Genomic DNA, 22,161 nt, shown 5'->3' with positions numbered 1-22,161 from the left:
CCTCCTACCTCAGCCTTCAATGTAGCTAGGACTACAGGTGCATGCTACTGCGCCTGGCTCAGTCCCTAATTTTTAACTGCAAAAGGATTCTCAAACCAAGCTGTCTAAGAACTACTAGGTTCAGTGATTCCTTATCCGTGGAGCTAGAAAGTGTTACTGGGGAAAAAGAAAAAAGAAAAATAATGGGACTTTCAGACACTCAACGCTATCAAAAAAATCTTTTGCAGAGATTCATACTAAATTGTCTTCACTAAATGCCACCACTGCCATTCTCCCATGGTGCTCTTTGTTGGCCCAGTCCTTCCTCTAAGACCAGAAGGGCCTGGGGTTGATAAGTAGCTCCTTTTTAAATTTGAAGAGTGCAAAGGCTGGTAGGAGGGGTGGGGCTGCCAACTTCTCTGGCAAACACCAAAGATGTATCACCTTGCGTTCTATAGCTACTCATGAACCAAAAATGTAACTTGAAGGTACTGCTTGGAAAAGAATAGCACCAGACCACATTTTCTAGATGATGGAGATTCTAACTCCAGCAATCAGATAAGAGGTTCATGACACAAATATATTTATATTAGGTGAATCAATCACCAGGATACCAAGATCTGATACTTTCACAAACTGCTTGGAGGCAACTTAAGTATGGAAGAAGCTTCAGAACCAGCCCAGCTTTCTGCTCTCTGGCTCCAGGCTGCATCCTTTTTAACTATTTAATGTGGCGTGGAAAATGTCAGCATAATGAGGCTTTCTCATCTCAATAGAGAACCTAGGAAGGACAAGGCCGAATTTAAAAAAAAATCTTCATTAAAGAATTTAATAGGGAGTTGATTATGTTGTAGAATCATATCATCCTATTCTGTGACACATTAGAAACATAAACTTTAGGGCTTTTTCATTTCCACAGCATAGAGGTCTGATCGCTTCTGTCTAAAAACGGGGATTTGCTGGCGTATTTCAGCCAGCTTCTTCAGGTCTGCAAAAAACAGGAAAGTGCATATTAATAATTTGCAACTCCTCACTAACCAAGGGGATTTCTTCCCCTGACTGTATAAACCACCAGAGTCTTAGTAAGTAACTTAGTAACATAGGTCTTATCTAGGTGCACAGATGGCCTGGCATCATTTCAAACCAAACCAAGAAAATTCAAGCTGATATACTCCCCAGGGCTTGGCCAGAGAACCAGACCCTAGAATATCCCCAGAGATCAATGAGAAGGGGCATAAAGGAACCCCTCCAAATGACAGGGACTTCCCAGCCATGGAGTCTGGCCTTAGAACAATGGGGACATCAGAGACCTAAACCATGCCCAGGAAAATCTTACCTATGTCTGAATACACGATTGCTTCTTCTGTGCCAGCTTTGGCTAGAACCTCCCCCCTGAAAAAGATGCAGAAGAGAATGAGTGGATTCACTGATGTTTGGTGATATTCAAGGTCTCTGTTTTTTCCTCCCAAGCTCACAGGCCAAAGGGGAAAGTATGAGATTGAAAACAAGAAGGTAGTCGTACAGATTTATGTTCTATCATTTAAATAGCTCTGTGACTTATGGGAAGGCATTTTAAATCTCCATTTCCTAATCTATAAAGTGGAAATAAGAGCTCTGTGAGGGCTTAGTGATAAAATTATGGATCATGTTTCATAAATTGCAAATCACTAGGAGACGGTGGTTATCTGATGATTATAAAGATCTGGCAATAGAGCTACCTACCACCAACAGGAAGCTCCATCTCATGCCCTCATGAGTGCATTTCAGTGGACCCCCCCCTTTACAATGGCAGTCCAGACCCACTCTTCATACCTGCCTGGGCTGCTACCCTCCCTGAGAGTGGTGAAGCTGGGCCTAGGCAGGGCCCCAGATCTGCTGGGGTCTCTGCCCTGGTGGCTGTGATACCTGAACCCCTGTGTTAATGGGCTTCAGTTTCAGATTTGAGGGAAAGAGTTCAACCTCTGGCGACTGGGTAGAAGTGGCATGGGGGGATGGAGGGTAACCTCACACTGGCAGGAGCCCTGCACTAGGGAACAGCCACACTCCTTCATCAATCCAGGGTAAGGCTGACCTGTAAAACCATCTCCAGGAAGGGTGCGGTGGCTCACGCCTGTAACCCCAGCACTTTGGGAGGCCAAGGTGGGTGGATCGCTTGAGGTCAGGAGATCGAGACCAGCCTGGCTAACAAAGCGAAACCCCATCAGTACTAAAAATGCAAAAATTATCTGGGTGTGGTGGTGTGCACCTGTAATCTCAGCTACTCGGAGGCTGAGGCAGGAGAATGGCTCGAACCCGGGAGGCAGAGGTTGCAGCAGTGAGCTGAGATTGCACCACTGCACTCCAGCCTGGGCGACAGAGTGAAACTCCATCTCAAAAAAAAAAAAAAGAAAAAAGAAACTATCTCCAGTGTCTAGTCTCTTGGCCCAGAGCAAGGGTTCAAACCCTTACCTAGAGAAATGAACCTTCTCCAAAATAATCTGACATAACAACTGATTCTGTTTACCAGATAGCCACAGACAGACTTTTGGCACAAATGAGTTACAAATACAAGCACCACCATTTATGACACGTAACTGAATTCTTTTCTGATTCTTCCCCATTTGCCCTGGCATTCAAAGATTTCTGGACAGTGGAACTTGATGCAAGTTCAAGAAAATTTTCAAGTCAACTTAGTCCTTCAATGTCCCCAAGCCTAATGTGCAGGAGGCCAACTGGAATCTCACACCAGTCATATCTTCCAAGGCCTCCCCACCACACACATTGAGCTCTGAGCCCTACCTATAAAGGCAGAAGACAGAACCCTCGGGAACCCCACAGTAACATTTAACTCTTCTCAGTCTTGTTACTGGTATACTCATCCTGAAATGTAGACATACATACCAGTGTGTGTGCGTGCTTTCATACAGAGAACTAGTGTGGAATACATCCAAGTTCTGAAGGCAAATATCCTGGATTCAAACACTAGGTCTAGCTGCTACATCTGGAATTCCAGTCGCTTCCTCTGTAATTCTACCATCTATAAACTGGGCTTAATAAGAACAATTTCCTGAGAGTTCAAGTTGAGACCATGTTGTGTAAGTAGGATGTAAACTGTACAAATGTAGACTGTAAGGAATGCGTATGAGCGTATGACTGTAATTCTGTCTGGGCAGGCTTATGTGCTGGCTCCACTGAGTAATAAAATGCTTCACCCTTTTGTCGGGGAGAGGGTCATAGTTTCACTTATTGAACCATCCTGACTGCTCCTCTGATCATTATGCTGGAAGCAAAGTCCTCACCCTGTAACTCATTCCTACCCTGGGACTAGTCAGCCAACTTAAATTTTAACCAAAAATTTCAGAGTCTCTTACTACAACATGCCTGTCACTGCTGCCTTGTTTCCCCATGTGATCCAAGTATGACTGACAGTGAAGGTCACCAGAAACTCAGAAGAGGGCTAAGGCCAAGTGCTTGATCATGAGAGCAGGGTGATTTGCTTCTCACATGGTTTTCAAATGGAAGCTCCTCTCACAGAGACAGGCAGAAAGCTGGCAGGATATGTGGGGAAATGGGAGTGAGAAGTGAGCGCCTGGCTGCTCAGGAACCAGAAAACCCATCTGCCAATGAGCCACCACTCAAGCTCCGACTGAGCCTATTCTCACTTAGCCTTACTCACCAAGGGTTCACCACGGTGCTGTGTCCCCAGGCAACATAGGAGGCTTTGTCATCCCGGGCAGGAGAGGCTGTGGCCACATACACCTGATTATCAACAGCCCTGTAGTCAATAGACAGGAAAGAGGTAAATCATACATTATAAATCTGACATTTTTCTAACCCAAGTAGATAGATCCTTCTTTTAAAAAATAGGATAGTTCAGGCTAACTCAGATGTAGAAGGAAGCCAGAGCCATGGAACCTTCTCTTTAAAAAGTTACCTTACTCAAATGGTATTTCTAGTTCTAGATCCCTGAGGAATCACCACACTGACTTCCACAAGGGTTGAACTAGTTTACAGTCCCACCAACAGTGTAAAAGTGTTCCTATTTCTCCACATCCTTTCCAGCACCTGCTGTTTCCTGACTTTTTAATGATTGCCATTCTAACTGGTGTGAGATGGTATCTCATTGTGGTTTTGATTTGCATTTCTCTGATGGCCAGTGATGGTGGGCATTTTTTTCATGTGTTTTTTGGCTGCATAAATGTCTTCTTTTGAGAAGTGTCTGTTCATGTCCTTCGCCCACTTTTTGATGGGGTTGTTTGTTTTTTTCTTGTAAATTTGTTGGAGTTCATTGTAGATTCTGGATATTAGCCCTTTGTCAGATGAGTAGGTTGCGAAAATTTTCTCCCATTTTGTAGGTTGCCTATTCACTCTGATGGTAGTTTCTTTTGCTGTGCAGAAGCTCTTTTAGTTTAATTAGATCCCATTTGTCAATTTTGGCTTTTGTTGCCATTGCTTTTGGTGTTTTGGACATGAAGTCCTTGCCCATGCCTATGTCCTGAATGGTAATGCCTAGGTTTTCTTCTAGGGTTTTTATGGTTTTAGGTCTAATGTTTAAGTCTTTAATCCATCTTGAATTAATTTTTGTATAAGGTGTAAGGAAGGGATCCAGTTTCAGCTTTCTACATATGGCTAGCCAGTTTTCCCAGCACCATTTATTAAATAGGGAATCCTTTCCCCATTGCTTGTTTTTCTCAGGTTTGTCAAAGATCAGATAGTTGTAGATATGCGGCGTTATTTCTGAGGGCTCTGTTCTGTTCCATTGATCTATATCTCTGTTTTGGTACCAGTACCATGCTGTTTTGGTTACTGTAGCCTTGTAGTATAGTTTGAAGTCAGGTAGCGTGATGCCTCCAGCTTTGTTCTGTTGGCTTAGGATTGACTTGGCGATGCGGGCTCTTTTTTGGTTCCATATGAACTTTAGTTTTTTCCAATTCTGTGAGGAAAGTCATTGGTAGCTGGGTATATAGCCAAAGGACTATAAATCATGCTGCTATAAAGACACATGCACACGTATGTTTATTGCAGCACTATTCACAATAACAAAGACTTGGAACCAACCCAAATGTCCAACAATGATAGACTGGATTAAGAAAATGTGGCACATATACACCATGGAATACTATGCAGCCATAAAAAATGATGAGTTCATGTCCTTTGTAGGGACATGGATGAAATTGGAAATCATCATTCTCAGTAGACTATCGCAAGGACAAAAAACCAAACACCGCATATTCTCACTCATAGGTGGGAATTGAACAATGAGAACACATGGACACAGGAAGGGGAACATCACACTCTGGGGACTGTTGTGGGGTGGGGGCAGGGGGGAGGGATAGCTTTAGGAGATATACCTAATGCTAAATGACGAGTTAATGGGTGCAGCACACCAGCATGGCACACGTATACATATGTAACTAACCTGCACATTGTGCAAATGTACCCTAAAACTTAAAGTATAATTAAAAAAAAAAAAAAAAGTTACCTTACTGCATAAGCCAGTGGTTCTCAGCAAGGAGCAATGTTGCCCACCAAATTTGACAATGTCTGGAGATCTTCCTGACTGTTGTGACTAAGGAGATGCTACTGACATCGAGCAGGTAGAGGCCACAGATGCTGCTAAACATCCTACCATGCACAGGACAGCCCCCACACAAAGAATTACACACCTAAATGTCAACAGTGCCACTGCTGAGAAACCCTGCTATAAGCTAACATAAGAGAAGAGCTTCTCTGGTTAAAGCAAGTCAAGGTGGCCGGAGAGAATGGAGTAGACTTATGAGAGCAATACACCTTGCAGGCCACATGGTGCTTCCATGCCCATGGTGGCAGTCCCACCACCTCAAATAGAACAAAAATTGCAGCTCGCAGTCCAGGTACACCAAACCACCTCACCTCGGAGCCCTCTAGACTTAATAGACCCATGCTGGGTCATCTCAGTATCCCAGAAACTTCTCACTTTTGACAAAACTGTACCTTCATTAATACTCATGGCATCTTATACCCCTACCCCCATCTTCCACCATGCAACCAGCTAAAACCTCTTTCCCTTACATTAAACATTACCACCATCTCTAGAAGTGAGAATAGCAGCTACCTCTAGGCAGAGGGAGGAGTACTAACTAGAAAGGGGCAAAAAAGGGAGCATCCTCGGGGGCTGGAAATGTTCTGTTATGTTCATCTTGGTGGCAGGTGAATACACAAAAATTCACCAACCTATATGCTTAAAATTAGTACACTTTTTTTGTATTACTTCAACTTTTAAAAATTCTAAAGAAAACCATCATCTCAGACCAGCATTTCATGGGCTGTAGAGCACTTTACAGACAGACAGACACACTCACAGTCACATTCATTTTCCCTTCCATCTTATGTCCACCTATGCTATTTGCCCTTCACCACCTCTCAGCCTTAGAAGACTAAGGAAAGGCACCTGTGACCTGCCAAAGATGCTTGTGCAAAGCCCTGGAGTTATAGGTTAGAAGAACAAGAGCTTCTCATGAGTTTCTTGGCACAGTACCCTCAGGACTAGTAGGATGGTGTGAAGTAGGGGGTAGGATAAGCATCCTGATCTGAATGGCATAGAATCAGCTGGGTACAGACCACAAATCTCTCCCTAGGTCAAGCTAAACTAATCCCTGCCTTTTAATTGGCTTCTGGGGCTCTGAAGACATAAGCTCTGTGGTTCTCAATTTCTCTGTAAAAGTTACTGGAACTGACTTAAGAGGGACCAATCCACATCTAATCACAGAAAAATGAAATCCCTTCCCATCTAACACACTGAATATTGAAAATGCCAAAACCACAGTTCCGGCAGGGCTTGGGGCTCACACCTGTAATCCCAGCACTTTGAAAGGCTGAGGCGGGAAGATCGCTTGAGGCCAGGAGATTGAGACCAGCTTGATCAACAGAGTGAGGCTCTATCTCTACAAAAAATAAAAAATTAGCAAGGCATGGTGGCACATGTTTGTAGTCCCAGCTACTCAGGAGGCTGAGGCAGGACGATCTCTTGAGCCCAGGATTTCAAGGCTGTAATGAGCTACGATTACACCACTGCACTCCAGCCTGGGCAATGGTAAGACCCCATCTCTTAAAAAAAAAAAAAAAACAAAACAAAAGTACAGTTTCCAAAATCCATGAGGTTGGTATTGTGGCTTCTGAGGAGAAAGTGACGCGCAGTTGTCCTCCTTATAGCTTCATCCTTTCCAACTGCATTTGGATACAAGGGCATCCTGAGTCAGGGACAGAATCCACATCAGGAAGGCTGGCACCTCCACCCAACCGGAAATCTTTCTACAAAGAGGACATGCCGAGAGGCTTGAATATATGGTTCCTTTCTTACCGGCTTCGCTGAAGTAACTCCCAATGGGCTGGTCCAGTGGTCAGATTAAAAGCTCCTGGATATACCAACAGCTGGCAGCCTTGGGGAGAGAAAAGCCAAAGAACAGTGGATGCAGTGAGCACTCAACAACACCAGTCCTCCCCACTGTTCCTTATCTAGCAGGAACTGAACTCAAACTTTCCCAAACATAAAAAGATGTCAGCCAAGTCAGACAGTGCCAGCAGCAATTAAGATACGGCTCTGAATTCCTTTAATACAAACACGTAAGTCACACACATATGGACACACAAGAAAAGTGGTGTTGATGACCAAAATCACATGTGACTTTGAGACAGAAATAATACAGGACGGTCGCAAGAGAACAGAAAATTCCAGGCAGCAGTTTCATATGACTAGCAAAAAGCAACTGTTGAAATAGCTGCCTACGCTAGGGGCTAAGACCCTGAGAAACTAGGGCTAAGACCCAGTGGACTCAATATGGTGCTGGGTTTGACCTAGGTTTCACCTAGGACTTCATTATCCTCATTATAAGCTCATTAACATACTAAATCACACACCCACCCGTGCCATGATAGTTTCTGGAACACCCGTATTTGGTGAAAAAATGAGTGGCACAATTCTGAGAAATCTCCACCTTTTTCTAGGAAGCGTCATGAATATTTCACCCCTTGGTAAAGAAACTCATAAAGGCGGTGGGTGCGCTGGCTCACGCCTGTAATCCCAGCACTTTGGGAGGCCGAGGTGGGCAGATCACCTGAGGTCAGGAGTTCGAGACCAGCCTGGCCAACATGATGAAACCCTACCTCTATTAAAAATACAAAAAATTAGCTGGGCATGGTGGCGAGCGCCCATAATCCCAGCTACTGGGGAGGCTGAGGCAGGAGAATTGCTTGAATCTGTGAAGCAGAAGTTGCAGTGAGCCAAGATCGCACCACTGCACTCCAGCCTGGGCAACAGATTGAGACTCTGTCTCAAAAAAAAAAAAGGAAACCCATAAAGGTAGATGGCCCAAACCTCCTTGCGCATGACTCTCTTGAGTACACACACCCTCCCTTTTTTGAGTGTGTACTTTTCACTTTGCAATAAATCTCCATACTTCCACTATTTTCTGACTCATCCTTGAATTCCTTCTTGCAATAGTGTCAATAGCATGGACACTGGCTGGGGTCAAGGTCAGACTGGTGTTTGGGGGCCTCCCCTAGCCCACCGGTATCAACTTCACTTAAAAAAAGGACGGAAAGCCTGGGCAACATAGAGAGACCCCATCTCTACAAAAAATTTAAAAATTAGCCAGGTGTGGTGGCACATGCCTAGAGTCCCAGCTACTTGGGAGGCTGAGGTGGGAGGATCACTTGACCCCAGGAGACCAAGGCTTCAGTGAGCCATGATCACGCCTGCACTCTAGCCTGGGTGACAGTGAGACCCTGCCTCAAAACAAACAAACAAAAATAAGGTAGAGAACTGTCATTCAAATTTCTCTCAGCTCTGGCTGGGTGCGGTGGCTCATGCCTGTAATCCCAGCACTTTGGGAGGCCGAGGCGGGTAGATCACCTGAGGTCAGGAGTTCAAGACCAGTCTGGCCAACACGGTGAAACCCCATAACTACTAAAAATACAAAAATTAGCTGGGCCTGGTGGGGGCACCTGTAATCCCAGCTGCTCAGGAGGCTGAGACAGGAGAATCACTTGAACCTGGGAGGTGGAGGTTGCAGTGAGTCGAGATTGCACCATTGCACTCCAGCCTGGGCGACAAGAGCTAAACTCTGTCTCAAACAAACAAATAAAAAAAAAAAACAAATTTCTCTCAGCTCCATATGTCAGCTCCACATGGCCAATGACCATGTTTTGTAATTCTTTTCAACTGAAATTAGGGGCAGAGGAGTTGCCCTAACGCTTATTGATATATGGCTCAACAGAGACTACTGACCCCAGAGCCCATGCACCTCCACCTTCTGAGCAGGCAGTCAAACCATTTCCACCCACTTCACTTGGTTAAGTGACAGTCTATTTGGAAGTAGCTTCAAGCAGTCTAGTAAGGATGCTGGTATTTGTTAAGTACCACACGAGGGGCTTTATAGGTTCTCTCTTCTTAATCCTCATATCATTCCTGTGACTAAACTGAGAACCACACTGCTCTAGAGGTGAAATCATTTTAGCAAAGTACTGTGCCAATTAAAGGGAAGAGTTGGAACTAGAACCCACATCTTTTGAACTCGCTCTTCCCAGATACTGGCACATTTCTCCTCGTCTGGACCAAAATATCACAGACCACATTTCTACTTCTACCCAATGTCTAGGGGTACTGAGTGGTGAAATCCACTTCATTTCTACTGGGCTTCAAGTGACTCTCCAAACACAGTAACAAGGACTCAGGGTAGACCAGACCTTTATGAGCACAGCTCCTACCTTAGCTACATGATGTGTTTAATTACAACCCCCCAAAAACCCTGTCATCCATACACAGCAAAAGTCTGGGAAGCCTCATGGGGGTGAAAGGGCTGAAGATGGAGAAATTAAAGAGCCCTCTCCCAGCTTTTCTTGACTAAGGATCCCACATAGACCAGCCTAGAACCAAGCCTCCAAGCACCCACATAACACAGCTGTTGCACTGCCTCACCTCTCTGTGCGTAGATTTGTGCAAGCTCTGCAAACCGCATGTCGTAGCAGATGCCCAGACCCACTCTGCAGTAAGCTGTTTCCAAACAGAAAATGCACAAATGAAAAGTTAACTCCCTACAGCATGGTGTGGCAGGGGAAATCCTCCATGACATAATGATCACAAAACACTGACAGGGATAAATTAACACAGGACCTGAGGACAGAGATAATTTACAAGCTCATTCCTACTTGGACTTCATCTCATAAAGACATCATTTACATCAGCAGAGTAAAGATGAGAAATTAATTCTAATTGAATGCTTATTATCTAGATGGGAGGTACTCAACTGTAGCCTAATAGGTATACTCTGGAAGCCATAACAGGAAGCTACAATCAAATCAAAGGGCAAAATCGTGTCAAATCCTTAGTTCTCAAATAAGCCCGAACTTTCCAGATCTGTGATGACTCTCTGCCTTTCTCACTTATGGTCTTTCAGTTAGGTTATGTGAAGAAATCGGAGAGAGACAAAAAAGAAATAAATACCTGATTGTCTTCTACTGAGATTGCTAAAGAGGCAAACTTATCTGGTACATACGAGTATCAAATGTGGAGAAACTATCACCCGGACTCAATGTTTTAGATTCTTGAAATGTAATTTTTCCAGGAACATCAATGTCAAACAGATGGATCTGCATCACAAATAATGGATTTGGTTACCTCTTTTCCAGCAGGGTCCATGGCAGTAATGACAATATCTTTCCCCGGGCAGATATGGAAGGTGCTCTAAGATTAACTATACAAACAGCACCCCCAAACTGCTTATAATCCACCCCACAAGCTGGCTGACACCTTATCAAAATGAATTCTACCACAGGGAACTGGAAAAATGATACTGTACCTTTTATAACCCCTATTTTCTAGCAGTCTGCAAATCAACCTCTAGGTTTCTCATGGGAGGTAACTAATATGTTGCTTTTTAAAAATATAAATGCTAAATAAAGACTTCTCAGAATCAGGCCGGACACGGTGGCTCATGCCTGTAATCCCAGCACTTTGGGAGGCCGAGGTGGGCGGATCACCTGAGGTCAGGGGTTCGAGACCAGCCTGGCCAACGTAGTGAAACCTTGTCTCTACTAAAAATAGAAAAAAAAATTAGCCGGGGGTGGTTGTGCGTGCCTGTAGTCCCAGCTACCCAGGAGGCTGAGGCAGGAGAATTGCTCAAACCTGGGAGGTGGAGGTTGCAGTGAACCGAGATCATGCCATTGCACTCCAGCCTGGGTGACAGAGCAAGACTCTCTCTCTCAAAAAAAAAAAAATACTTATCAGAATCAAACTGACAAATTGACAGGAGAGGTGGAAAGTAGGTGGGCATTTAAAAATCACCTGAGGTCAGGAGTTCAAGACCAGCCTGGCCAACATGGTGAAACCCCGTCTCTACTAAAAATACAAAAATTTGCCAGACATGGTGGTGCATGCCTATAATCCCAGCCACTTGGGAAGCTGAAAGAAGAGAACAGCTTGAACCAGGGAGGTGGAGGTTGCAGTGAGCCGAGATCACACCACTGCACTCCAGCCTAAGCGACAGAGCAAGACTCCATCTCAAAAAAACAAAAACAAAAACAGAAAATGAAAGAGCATCTAAAAACACCAATGAGGAATAAATCTCACAAATGTTATACAAAATTATACCCAAGAAACTATAAAAAGAAATTGAGAGAAAGTAAAGAAAGCGTAATAAATGTCAGGATATATACCACATTCATGGACTGGAAAACTTAATACTAAAAAGATATACTTCAAAGAGTTGGGTTAATAGTCCAATGCTGGCTGTTCTTCCAGCAGGTACACAGTAGCTCCTATCAGACCAGTTTTCTTGTGGTTAACTATGAACTCTGGACAAAATAAAAGGCACAACTACTTAAAGCACTGAAGAATGACCAAAACAAAGCAGACAAAATCTGAAGAGAACACAGACATGTGGAAGCAGGGAACAGCCCTGGGTGAACTTCCTGGTGCTATTTACAGATGCTACCCTGAAGCAAGGTCCCAGTTGCTGTGATAAGTAGTGGTGAAAATGACCCATAATCACACTGGCTTGAAGAACCAGAGCTGGAAACCAAGGGGGGAAATCCTGAAATGGAGAAAGCAAAGAGGGAGAGCCCTAAATTCTGCATATAAAATCTTTCTAAATCTCTGGCTGATCACTGAGTTAAATAGAAGTGGGGCAGAACAACCAGATAGAACAGAGCAGCTAAAGTTGCTGCCCACGTTTCAAAGAAGATAAGAGTTTGGTGTTTGGGTGCGGCCAAGTTAACCATCAGTTAAAACAAAATATTCAACACTTTTTGGAAGACTGTAATAGCATCTTGAATCTCTACAACATATAATCCACTGTACAATCTTAAATTAGTAGATACTCAAAGAAACAGAAGTGTGATCCAAACTGCAAAGAAAAGGCAATCAAATGAACACAGATCCTGCCATGACCCAGATGTTATAATTTTTTTCTTGTTGTTTGCTTGGATATGAGTTTATTTACATCAGGGGCCTTTTAAAGGCCTAATAGTCTCATTCTGTGGCACACAGATGTGATAATTATCAGACTTTAAAGCAGCTATAGAAACTAACTAAGCTCAACACTGTAAAGAAAAATATGCTTTTAATGAACAAATAGAAAATATCATAGAGTAATAAAAACTATAAAAAAGAAGCAAAGGGGTATTTCAGAACTGAAAATTTTAATATCTGAATTTTTTAAAATTTCACTGGGTTGGCTTACGGGAAATTGAAGAAGACAGAAGAAACAGTGAATAAGTCTGAAAGATCAACAGAAATGATCTAATCTGTAGAAGAGAAGGAAAAAGTATTGGAAAGACAAAAACAGAAAAACAGAGCCTGGTGACCTTGGAAAAATATTTTAAAATATAATGTACATATACTGGAGCTCCATAAGAAAAAGGAACAGAAAAATATTTAACAAAATAGTGTCAAAAAACTTCCCAAACACAGTGAAAGATTTAAATTTACAGTTTCAAGAAGTACCAAGGAAGGCAAAGACAAAGGAAACCACATCTAGGCATATCAGAGTCAAAATACTAAGAACTAAAGATTATGAAAACACTTGAAAGAAGGAGAGAAAAACGACAAATTATATCCAAGGGAACAATACAAATTACTACTCACTTCTCATCAGGGAAGAAAAAAAAAAAGGCTAGATAACAACTACTAGTGGAAAAAAAGGAAAACTATCAATCCAAAATTCTATTCCAGCAAAAATATCTTTCAAGAATGAAAACAATGTAAAGATATATTCATAAAGAAAAACTAACAGAATTCCTAGCTAACAGAGCCTCAGAACAAAAATTCTAAATGAGATCCTTTGGTCTGAAGGATATACCAGATAGAAGGAGGATCTTCAGGAAGGAAAGAAAAACACCAGAAATTATAAATATTTGGGTAAGCATAAAGATTTTTTTCTTCTTAATTGCCTTAAAATACATATGACTATTTAAATCAAGTATTCCCGTTTTGTGGGATTTATAACATATATACATGGAATACAAATGACAACTATAGCATAAAGAATGAGGGCAGGGGCAGTGGGGTAGAAAAATGGACCTATACCATTATAAGGTTCTTAAATTTCACATGAAATGATATAATATGAACTCTTAAGTAGCCTGTGAAAAGTTAAGGATGCATATGATAATTCCCAGGGCAACAACTGGAAAAAAAAAAAAAAAGCTAAGATGTATAACTAAAAAGCCAATAGATAAATTAAAACAGAACTCTAAAAAATATTCAATTAATCCAAAATAATACAGAAAAGATGAACAAAGGGAAAAAAAAGTAAAATGTCTCTATCCCTAAATTCAATCATATCAATAAGTGCATTAAATATAAATGGACTAACCACTTCAATTAAAAGACACAGATTGTCAGAATAAAGAAAAAATTAAGATACAATTATATGCTGTTGACAAAAGAGATCCACTTAAAATATAAAAACAAAGAACTGGAAAAACCACGTACCAGCAAACATTAGGCATAAGAAGGCTGGAGTGGCTATAGTGATAGCAGAGATAAAGCAGAATTCAAGACAAGAGGTATTACAAGAAAAAAAAGAGATATTTCATAATGATAAAAGGGTCAACTCATCAAGAAGACTTAATGATACTAAATGTATATGATTTTTTTTTTTGAGATGGAGTCTTGCTCTGTCTTGCCCAGGTTGGAGTACAGTGGCGCAATCTTGGCTCACTGCAGCGTCCACCTCCTGGGTTCAAGCGATTCTCCTGTCTCAGCTTCCTGAGTAGCTGGGACTATATAGGTGTGCACCACTACACCCAGCCAATTTTGTATTTTTAGTAGAGATGGGGTTTCACCATGTTGGCCAGGCTGGTCTTGAACTCCTGACCTCAGGTGATCCACTTACTTAGACCTCCCAAAGTGCTGGGATTACAGGCATGGGCCACTGCACCTGGTCCATATGCGTATACGCATTTAATGCTAAAAAGATGGCAACTCTTCCCAAAGTGTTCTCTATATAGTCAATGAAATACTAATAAAAATTACTATAGGTTGGCTGGGCACGGTGGCTCACGCCTGTAATCCCAGCACTTTAGGAGGCTGAGGCGGGTGGATCATGAGGTCAGGAGATTGAGACCATCCTGGCTAACACGGTGAAACCAAGTCTCTACTAAAAATACAAAAAATTAGCTGGGCATGGTGGTGGGCACCTGTAGTCCCAGCTACTCGGGAGGCTGAGGCAGGAGAATGGTGTGAACCCAGGAGGCAGAGCTTGCAGTGAGCCAAGATTGTGCCACTATACTCCAGCCTGGTTGACAGAGCGAGATTCTGTCAAAAAAAAAAAATTACTATAGGTTGTTCCTTTGCAGAAATTGACAGGCTGAGTCTAAAACTTATATAAAAATGCAAATGGCCAAGAATAACCACCTGTGCCAATCAGTCAAAACCCTAATACATGTGTGATATAATGAGAGGGACTAGGGAACTTCATAGCAAATTTTTTTTCCACACATTGTTGCTGGCTTAGAGATAACAAATTCTTATGCCACACTTCCTACTTACCTTTCTATACTTTGCTAGTAAAGTTCCATCAGGCCCAAACACAGCACAGGTGTTATATAATTTCCCAGCATCCTCTTCAGGGATAGAGCCTTTCATTGAGAGAAGAAACATACCATAAGAAAAAGAATAGAGCAATTCTTTCATGAGAAAGGGATAAAAGCCTGATAACTTGGGTCCAAAAATAAAGAACCCATCTTTTACAGTTTATTTATTCATTTTGTTTTTAGAATAAGGCAACACCTCATTCTATAATACAGAATAAGTATTCCCTTCTATGGGTTATTTAATCATGGTTTTTTTTTTCCTTCTTGAATATGATCTTTCAGAGATAAACTCCAGAGTGTAGATGCGATATGATTAGGTTAGATGCCAAAGACAGGTTTAAAAAATAACCAAACTGTTCCTGAAATTCAGCCATGATCTTGAGCAACACTTAATCTGTAACATTAGGGCAAAATGAAAAATTTCCCATTGCTTAACTTGAATTCACCAGGTTCTGCAACAAAACTGTGTCCCAAAAGACAAGAACGTAAAGTCAGAAGCCTCTCCATCACTGAATGCAGTTTCATCTCCAGGCTTCTTGCTTTGCCTTCATTTCTAATTCTTAATATATCATCATACAGAAAAAATTGTATTTGCTATATTTATAGAATTTTTCTGTGTTTATTTTTTATTTAAGCAAATAAAACCTTTAAACATTTATTCCAAAACCACAAAAATAAACCTACCTTTACGTATGTGGCCTCTATGGAAAAAAATTTTTTTTCTCAATCCTCTATTAGTATAGTAAAAAACAGTCCTGGCATGATAGCTCACACCTGTAATCCTAGCACTTTGGAAGGCCAAGGTGGGCAGACTGCTTGAGCCTAGGAGTTCAAAACCAGCCTGGGCAACAAGGTGAAACTCTGTCTTTACAAAAAAATACAAAAATCAGTCAGGCATGGTGGCGCACACCTGCAGTCCTAGCTACTCAGGAGGTTAAGAGGTGGGAGAATCACTTGAGCCTCGTAGGGTGAGGCTGCAGTGGGCCATGATCACACCACTGTACTCTAGCACGGGTGACAAAGCAAGACCTCACCTCAAAAAAAATAAATAAATAAGAAAAAGAAACTCTCTGCTTCAGCTTCCCAAGCTGAAGCTTCCCAAGTAGGGAATACAGGCGCACGCCACCACACCTGACTCATTCAGATGTTTCTAATGTTTAGGTCATTATACCTTGTGGGTAGGAAGTTACCTCCAATGAGATATATGCTGCATTCCTTTGCTACTTCAGAAAGCTTCTGTGTGGATTCACCAGGAATTTTCTCTGCATATTCAGGAAAATATTTTGTTCCATATGGAGAATTAAAGCATTCCTAGAAAAATATTGGCAGAGAAAAAAAAAGATCAAAACACCCACCCATTTTAAAGTTCTGCTGTAAGAGGCCATAGCTGCTGTTTCTAGCTCTGCTTTCAGTCGAAGGGTTAAAACACAGCTAATAAGAAAAACACTGACATCTCAAGGGTAAAGAGCCTGTAGCCACAGGTAAGACTACAAAGCTAGCCTAGTGGGTTGGAGGAGACAAATCACAGGTGTTCTCCCAGAGCTCATTTAAAAAAAAAAAATGTTGGAGGCTTAGTGCTAAAACCAATATGTTCTGGTTCTATAAAGATTTAGTTAAATAAGGAACAAAGTATCCAAGCACTGAGTATTTTAGTTTTCCATAAGTCCCTCAATATACTAGGATTTTGGCTTCCTCATCTGAACAAAGAGGAAGATCCAAAAGCTAAAGACCTATGACCGTGTTGGCACATCCTATCTCACAAAGAACCTTGCTAAGGTCATCCTCCAGTCAGACACGGAACAATCTATGGGCTCCAAGGGACACTGCTGGACCCCAGGATACAAGAGGACAACCAGAGCTAGCAAACACTGTTCTGCTTGGGTGTACAGTGGCTAGAACAGAATGGCTGCTCCCATACTGACCGGCAAAGAAACTATTTTGGCTCCTTGCGTTGCTGCCTCCCGGATGAAGCTACAAGCGCGAGTGACGTTATCTGATTTGATGGAAGAAATCTGAAGCTGGATGAGGGCCAGGCGGAAAGCTGAGAACAAAGACAAAAGAAAACAGCTGTCAGAAGATCGAACTGCTGGATTCAGACAGAGCCATAGTTCTCAAATGGAAGGCAATTATGTCCCCGGGGGGACATCTGACAATGTCTGAAGATACCTTTGATGCCACAACTGATGAGGTATGAGTGGCATCTAATGAATAGAGACCAAGGATACTGCCAAACATCCTACAATGCATAGGACAACCCCCTCCATAACACAACGAAGAATTATCCTGTCCAAAATGTCAATAGTCTAAAATCTATCTGGAGATAGAGCAATATCCATGGGCAAAGTCCCATGCCAGGCACAAGAATCTAGAGTGAACCAGCTTCTTACTATGCAGTGTAGGGAATGAAATGAGAATATGGCTTAAAGTAAAAAGACTGGGTTTGAATATGGTCCTGTCCCTTACTGTTTGTTCATGGGCCTCTCGTCTACCTCCAATCCATATACTGAGTATGTCCCAGCACAGAAAGTGTGATTCCTTGGAAGCTGCTCACATACTTCCCATGAGCAGCCCAGCTCATGGGAAGGGAAGATGTCTGTCTCAGTTTCCCCACTACTGGCTGGGTCACAGCACATCGATCCCGCTGCTGGCAGAGGGAAAACCTGGCAGCCAGTGAGCTGCACACATGCCTATTCACAGGACAGGGGTCCCAGGCACCTCTAAAAGTCTGCACTTACCCCATAAGTATTCATGTGTCCAAGAGAACATGACATTAAACAGCAAATAACACCATGAGAGGTTGAAAGAGATACTGCAGAAGGAAAAGCTAACAGCACTTTTCTCTTGCTATCTGAACAAGGGGACTGGGCCCCACAAATTATATAGCCAGCCCTGACAAGGTCTGTGCTCAGCCCTGGAGCAAGGAGGTTGGGGGCTCTTCCAAGCTTATTTCTTCCTGGAGGTAGTAGCTATACATCATATTTGCTTTTCTTCTGTTCTTTAAAGTTCCCTTTTAGCTTTTATGATAATCACTTTCCATTAGCTAATATTTTTTATTTTGAGGCAGGGCCTTGTTCTGTCGCCTAGGCTGGAGTGCAGTGGCACAAACATGGTCCACTGCAGCCTTGACCTACTCGGTTCAGGCAATCCTCTTGTCTCAGCTTCTTATGTAGCTGGGACCACAGGTATGCACCACCATGCTGGGCTAATTTTTTAATTTTGTAATTTTTTGTAGAGACAGGGTCTCACTTTGTTGCCCAGACTGGTCTCGAACTCCTGGGCTCAAGCGATCCTCCTGCCTCAGCCTCTCAAACTGCTGGGATTATAAGCATGAGCCACCACGCCTGGCCAGATAATAATTTTTTATATAAAATTTTCCGCCGGGTGTGATGGCTCACGCCTGTAATCCCAGCACTTTGGGAGGCCAAGGCAGGTGATCACTTGAGGTCAGGAGTTTCAGACCAGCCTGGCCAACATGGTGAAACCCCGTCTCTACTAAAAATACAAAAATTAGCCAGGTGTGGTGGTGGGCGCCTGTAATCCCAGCTACTCAGGAGGCTGAGGCAGGAGAATCACTTGAACCTGGGAGTTGGAGGTTACAGTGAGCCAAGATCGCGCCACTGCACTCCAGCCTGGACGACAGAGTGAGACTCAGTCTCCAAAAAAATAAATAAATAAATAAATAATTTTCCTTGTTCGAGTTACTAGTGTTGTTTCCATGTCCTGCCTGGACTCTGATGGATACATAGTTCCTGCTTATGGTCTGGTGGGACGCAGCAGTAAAGGATCCAAAGCACATTATAATCTATGAAGCTCTGCAAAACTTCAGGAATTATTAGTGTAGGGAAAAGAAAGAGCGATCAGATTATTACTGTGTCTGTGTAGAAAGAAGTAGACATAGGAGACTCCATTTTGTTCTGTACTAAGAAAAATTCTTCTGCCTTGAGATGCTGTTAATCTATAACCTTACCCCCAACCCCGTGCTCTCTGAAACATGTGCTGTGTCCACTCAGGGTTAAATGGATTAAGGGCGGTGCAAGATGTGCTTTGTTACAGATGCTTGAAGGCAGCATGCTCCTTAAGAGTCATCACCACTCCCTAATCTCAAGTACCCAGGGACACAAACACTGCGGAAGGCCGCAGGGACCTCTGCCTAGGAAAGCCAGGTATTGTCCAAGGTTTCTCCCCATGTGATAGTCTGAAATACGGCCTCGTGGGAAGGGAAAGACCTGACCATCCCCCAGCCCGTAAAGGGTCTGTGCTGAGGAGGATTAGTGCAAGAGGAAGGAACGCCTCTTTGCAGTTGAGACAAGAGGAAGGCATCTGTCTCCTGCCCGTCCCTGGGCAATGGAATGTCTCGGTATAAAACCCGATTCTATGTTCCATCTACTAAGATAGGGAAAACCACCTTAGGGCTGGAAGGGGGACAGGCGGGCAGCAATACTGCTCTTTAAGGCATTGAGATGTTTATGTGTATGCATATCTAAAGCACAGCACTTAATTCTTTACCTTGTTCATGAAGCAGAGACCTTTGTTCACGTGTTTATCTGCTGACCTTCTCTCCACTATTATCCTATGACCCTGCCACATCCCCCTCTCCGAGAAACACCCAAGAATGATCATAAATACTAAGGGAACTCAGAGGCGGGCGGGATCCTCCATATGCTGAACGCTGGTCCCCTGGGCCCCCTTACTTCTTTCTCTATACTTTGTTTGTGTCTTTTTCTTTTCCAAGTCTCTCGTTCCACCTAACGAGAAACACCCACAGGTGTGGCGGGGCAACCCACCCCTTCAATTAGTAATGGCCTGCCCGAACTCCCCATCCCACCTCTGCTCCAGAGTCTGAAAATCCTACCATTAGAGAGCTATCTCTTTTGGGTGTTTCCTGTAACAATGCAAATGTCTCCAGAAAAGGCAACAATGACAAACCCTGGCCTCTGATGAAGGCCTGTTTGGCTCAGGGTTAACTACAAGGAAAACTCAGATGTCCCATTCCTTGATCTATCCTAAATATAGTGAGAAGCACTAAATTTAACCTTGAAGGCAGCCTGCTAAATAGTTACAGAATCTGAAGGGAAACTAAAACAGGAAATAAAAGCTGGGATTATTCTGGGGCAAACAGATATTTTGAGCTGTTATCAGAACAGCAGAGAAATCCACTAAACGTCTCCCCTCCATTTCCCAGCGTTAAGCCATTCTCCCTCCTCAGCTTCCCAAGTAGCTTGGGACTAAAGGGGCGTGCCTCCACACCGGGCTAATTTTGTATTTTTTAGTACAGACAAGGTGTCGCCATGTTGCCCAGGCTGGTCTCCAACTCTTGACTCCTGAGCTCAAGCGATCCTCGTGCCTCAGCTTCCCAAACTGTTGGGATTACAGGAGTGAGCCACGTGCCCTGTCATGTCTGTGCTTCCGAGGGTGGGAAAGATAAAGCTCACCATGGCTACGCTGATGGCTTCCTCTCCTACACATCTCACCCACAAGGGCGGGGTCCTCAACTAAGCTTAGGACTGCCTATCATTCTGCAAATGACCCACTCTACAGACATGCTGCAGCAGGGAAACCCCGCCACTGGGCAGTTCCTCATGCTGAGGACGAGACGCCAGTCACTCCATCTCATCTGTAAAGTGAAGACACAATGACTTTTAAGGCTACCCTAATATTCATCATAATCTAACAACGAAGACCTTACTAAGGGGCGGAAAAAAAGAATAAAATACTGTGAGCGAAGGAAACAACAAAGGAATAACATTTAAAGCAATGTGCCAGGTCCTTCACACATTAACTTCTGTGAGGCATCATTAACATCATTTTACAAATAAAGAAACAGGGGACTTGCAGGGGGAAAGCTGCACAAAGTCACTGAACAAAGTAAGTGACACAGCAAGAATCCAGGTCAAAATCTGGAGCTGGAAAGTGAGTGGGGAGAGGAAGAACCGCCTGGGCACCTTTGTGCAGGGCGGGGCTGGAGGAGGTCACGCAACTTGAAAACACCCAAGGGAGTTGGATCCTACCACCGCGGCCCACACCGTGGAGAAATACACGTCCATCAGCCTCTGTCAAGCAGGACGCGGCGGGTGCCGGCGCGGCCGGGTGGCCTGGTGCTTTCTGGGCCTCGCCCGCCACCCCGGAAGCCTGGAATCCCGGGAGTGCGCCCGGCCGCCCGGCCACGCGATCCCGGACCCACGCGGACGCCCGCCTCAGGGAAGGCCGCGCACGGCGGGGACGCGAGGCGGAGGGGCTGAGCCGGCCGAGCCACCGCCGGCGCCGCTCCAAAGCCTCCCCCCGCGGCCCGAACTCGAGCTGCAGCGCGCGGCCGCGCCACTTACAAGTCATCGCTCTGCATACAAGCACCACATGCGGCGCGGACTGAGCGCTGGAGACCCGGCGGACCGCGGCGTCGCTACGGTGGGGCGGGGCCCGCGTCAGAGGCCCCGCCCCACCCCTCCTCCTGGCCCCGGCCCGGAGGAGAGAGGGGTCTGCGTTCATTCCAGTGCGCCTGGAACACCAGGACGGACCAACGAGAAATGGTTAATTGCAACACAGTCCGGAAAAAGCATGCCTCGAAAGGCAAAGGGCAAAAGGGAACGGCCTAAGTCGAGGTGGTGTGCTGGTGAATGTCTTAACAACCAGACTTTTCAGGGAGGAAAGCCCTGATTTGTACCGTTTGCTGATTCTCCGCAAAAGGACTGAACTTCTAGCTGGTTGAATCACCTCTGTGGCCAGGTTAACACCGTATGCTGATGGGCTTGAGCTATCTGAACAAGTCTCTGTGACGGGGACGGAATGACCCTGGTTGGTTTAGGCACGCGAGACGTCTGTAAAATCTGACTACAAGGCTGCTAGGCCAACGGGAAAGATGCTGAGGGTTCAACGCCATGCCCTCAACAAGTCAGTCCTCGAATACATTGTCATCTCTTTGCTAATATCCTTTTTTGTTTGTTTGTTTTAGACAGGGTCTCACTCTGTCATCCAGTCAGGAGTGCAGTGCAGCAGTCTCAGCCCATTGCAGCCTCAACCTCCCGGCTCAAGCGATCCTCCGTCCTCAGCCTCCCAAGTAGCTGGGACTACAGGCACACACCACCACACCTAGCTATTTCTTTTTCTTTTTTCTTTTTCTTTCTTTCTTTTTTTTTT

General features: G+C 43.9%; 1 protein-coding gene across 3 annotated transcripts; it reads right to left on the bottom strand.

Annotated features, from left to right (window-relative positions):
* Positions 1-780: 780 nt before the first annotated feature.
* On the bottom strand, positions 781-21,463 carry NIT2 (nitrilase family member 2). Of its 3 annotated transcripts, none has more exons than XM_016941549.4 (10): positions 21,354-21,463; positions 16,953-17,071; positions 16,221-16,341; positions 14,987-15,075; positions 10,491-10,584; positions 9,914-9,988; positions 7,298-7,376; positions 3,635-3,733; positions 1,316-1,371; positions 781-967 (listed from the first exon to the last, which is right to left on the bottom strand). In XM_016941549.4, the coding sequence occupies exons 1-10, from the start codon at positions 21,358-21,360 to the stop codon at positions 876-878; spliced, it is 831 nt and encodes a 276-aa protein (XP_016797038.3). In that variant the 5' UTR covers positions 21,361-21,463; the 3' UTR covers positions 781-875. The 3 variants fall into 3 exon arrangements, with proteins under 3 accessions (XP_016797038.3, XP_063662117.1, XP_063662118.1); XM_063806047.1 differs by having other exon boundaries at positions 20,973-21,434; XM_063806048.1 differs by having other exon boundaries at positions 21,039-21,390.
* Positions 21,464-22,161: the final 698 nt, after the last annotated feature.

Source organism: Pan troglodytes, chromosome 2 (genome assembly GCF_028858775.2).
Source record: "Pan troglodytes isolate AG18354 chromosome 2, NHGRI_mPanTro3-v2.0_pri, whole genome shotgun sequence".
In the NCBI taxonomy this organism is placed as follows: Eukaryota; Metazoa; Chordata; class Mammalia; order Primates; family Hominidae; genus Pan; species Pan troglodytes.
The sequence above is the reverse complement of the archived record's forward strand: the minus strand, read 5'-3'. Positions and strand labels throughout refer to the sequence as shown.

What these genes read in the sequence shown, in the direction of transcription:
- NIT2 (XM_063806047.1), bottom strand. Translation starts at nt 21,360, where the DNA reads ATGACTTGTAAGTGGCGCGGCCGCGCGCTGCAGCTCGAGTTCGGGCCG. An exon ending in TACTAGCAAAGTATAGAAAG is followed by an intron (nt 10,585 to 14,986) that starts GTAAGTAGGAAG and finishes TTTGTGATGCAG; the next exon opens with ATCCATCTGTTTGACATTGA. An exon ending in TTTCTCCACATTTGATACTC is followed by an intron (nt 9,989 to 10,490) that starts GTATGTACCAGA and finishes GTTTGGAAACAG; the next exon opens with CTTACTGCAGAGTGGGTCTG.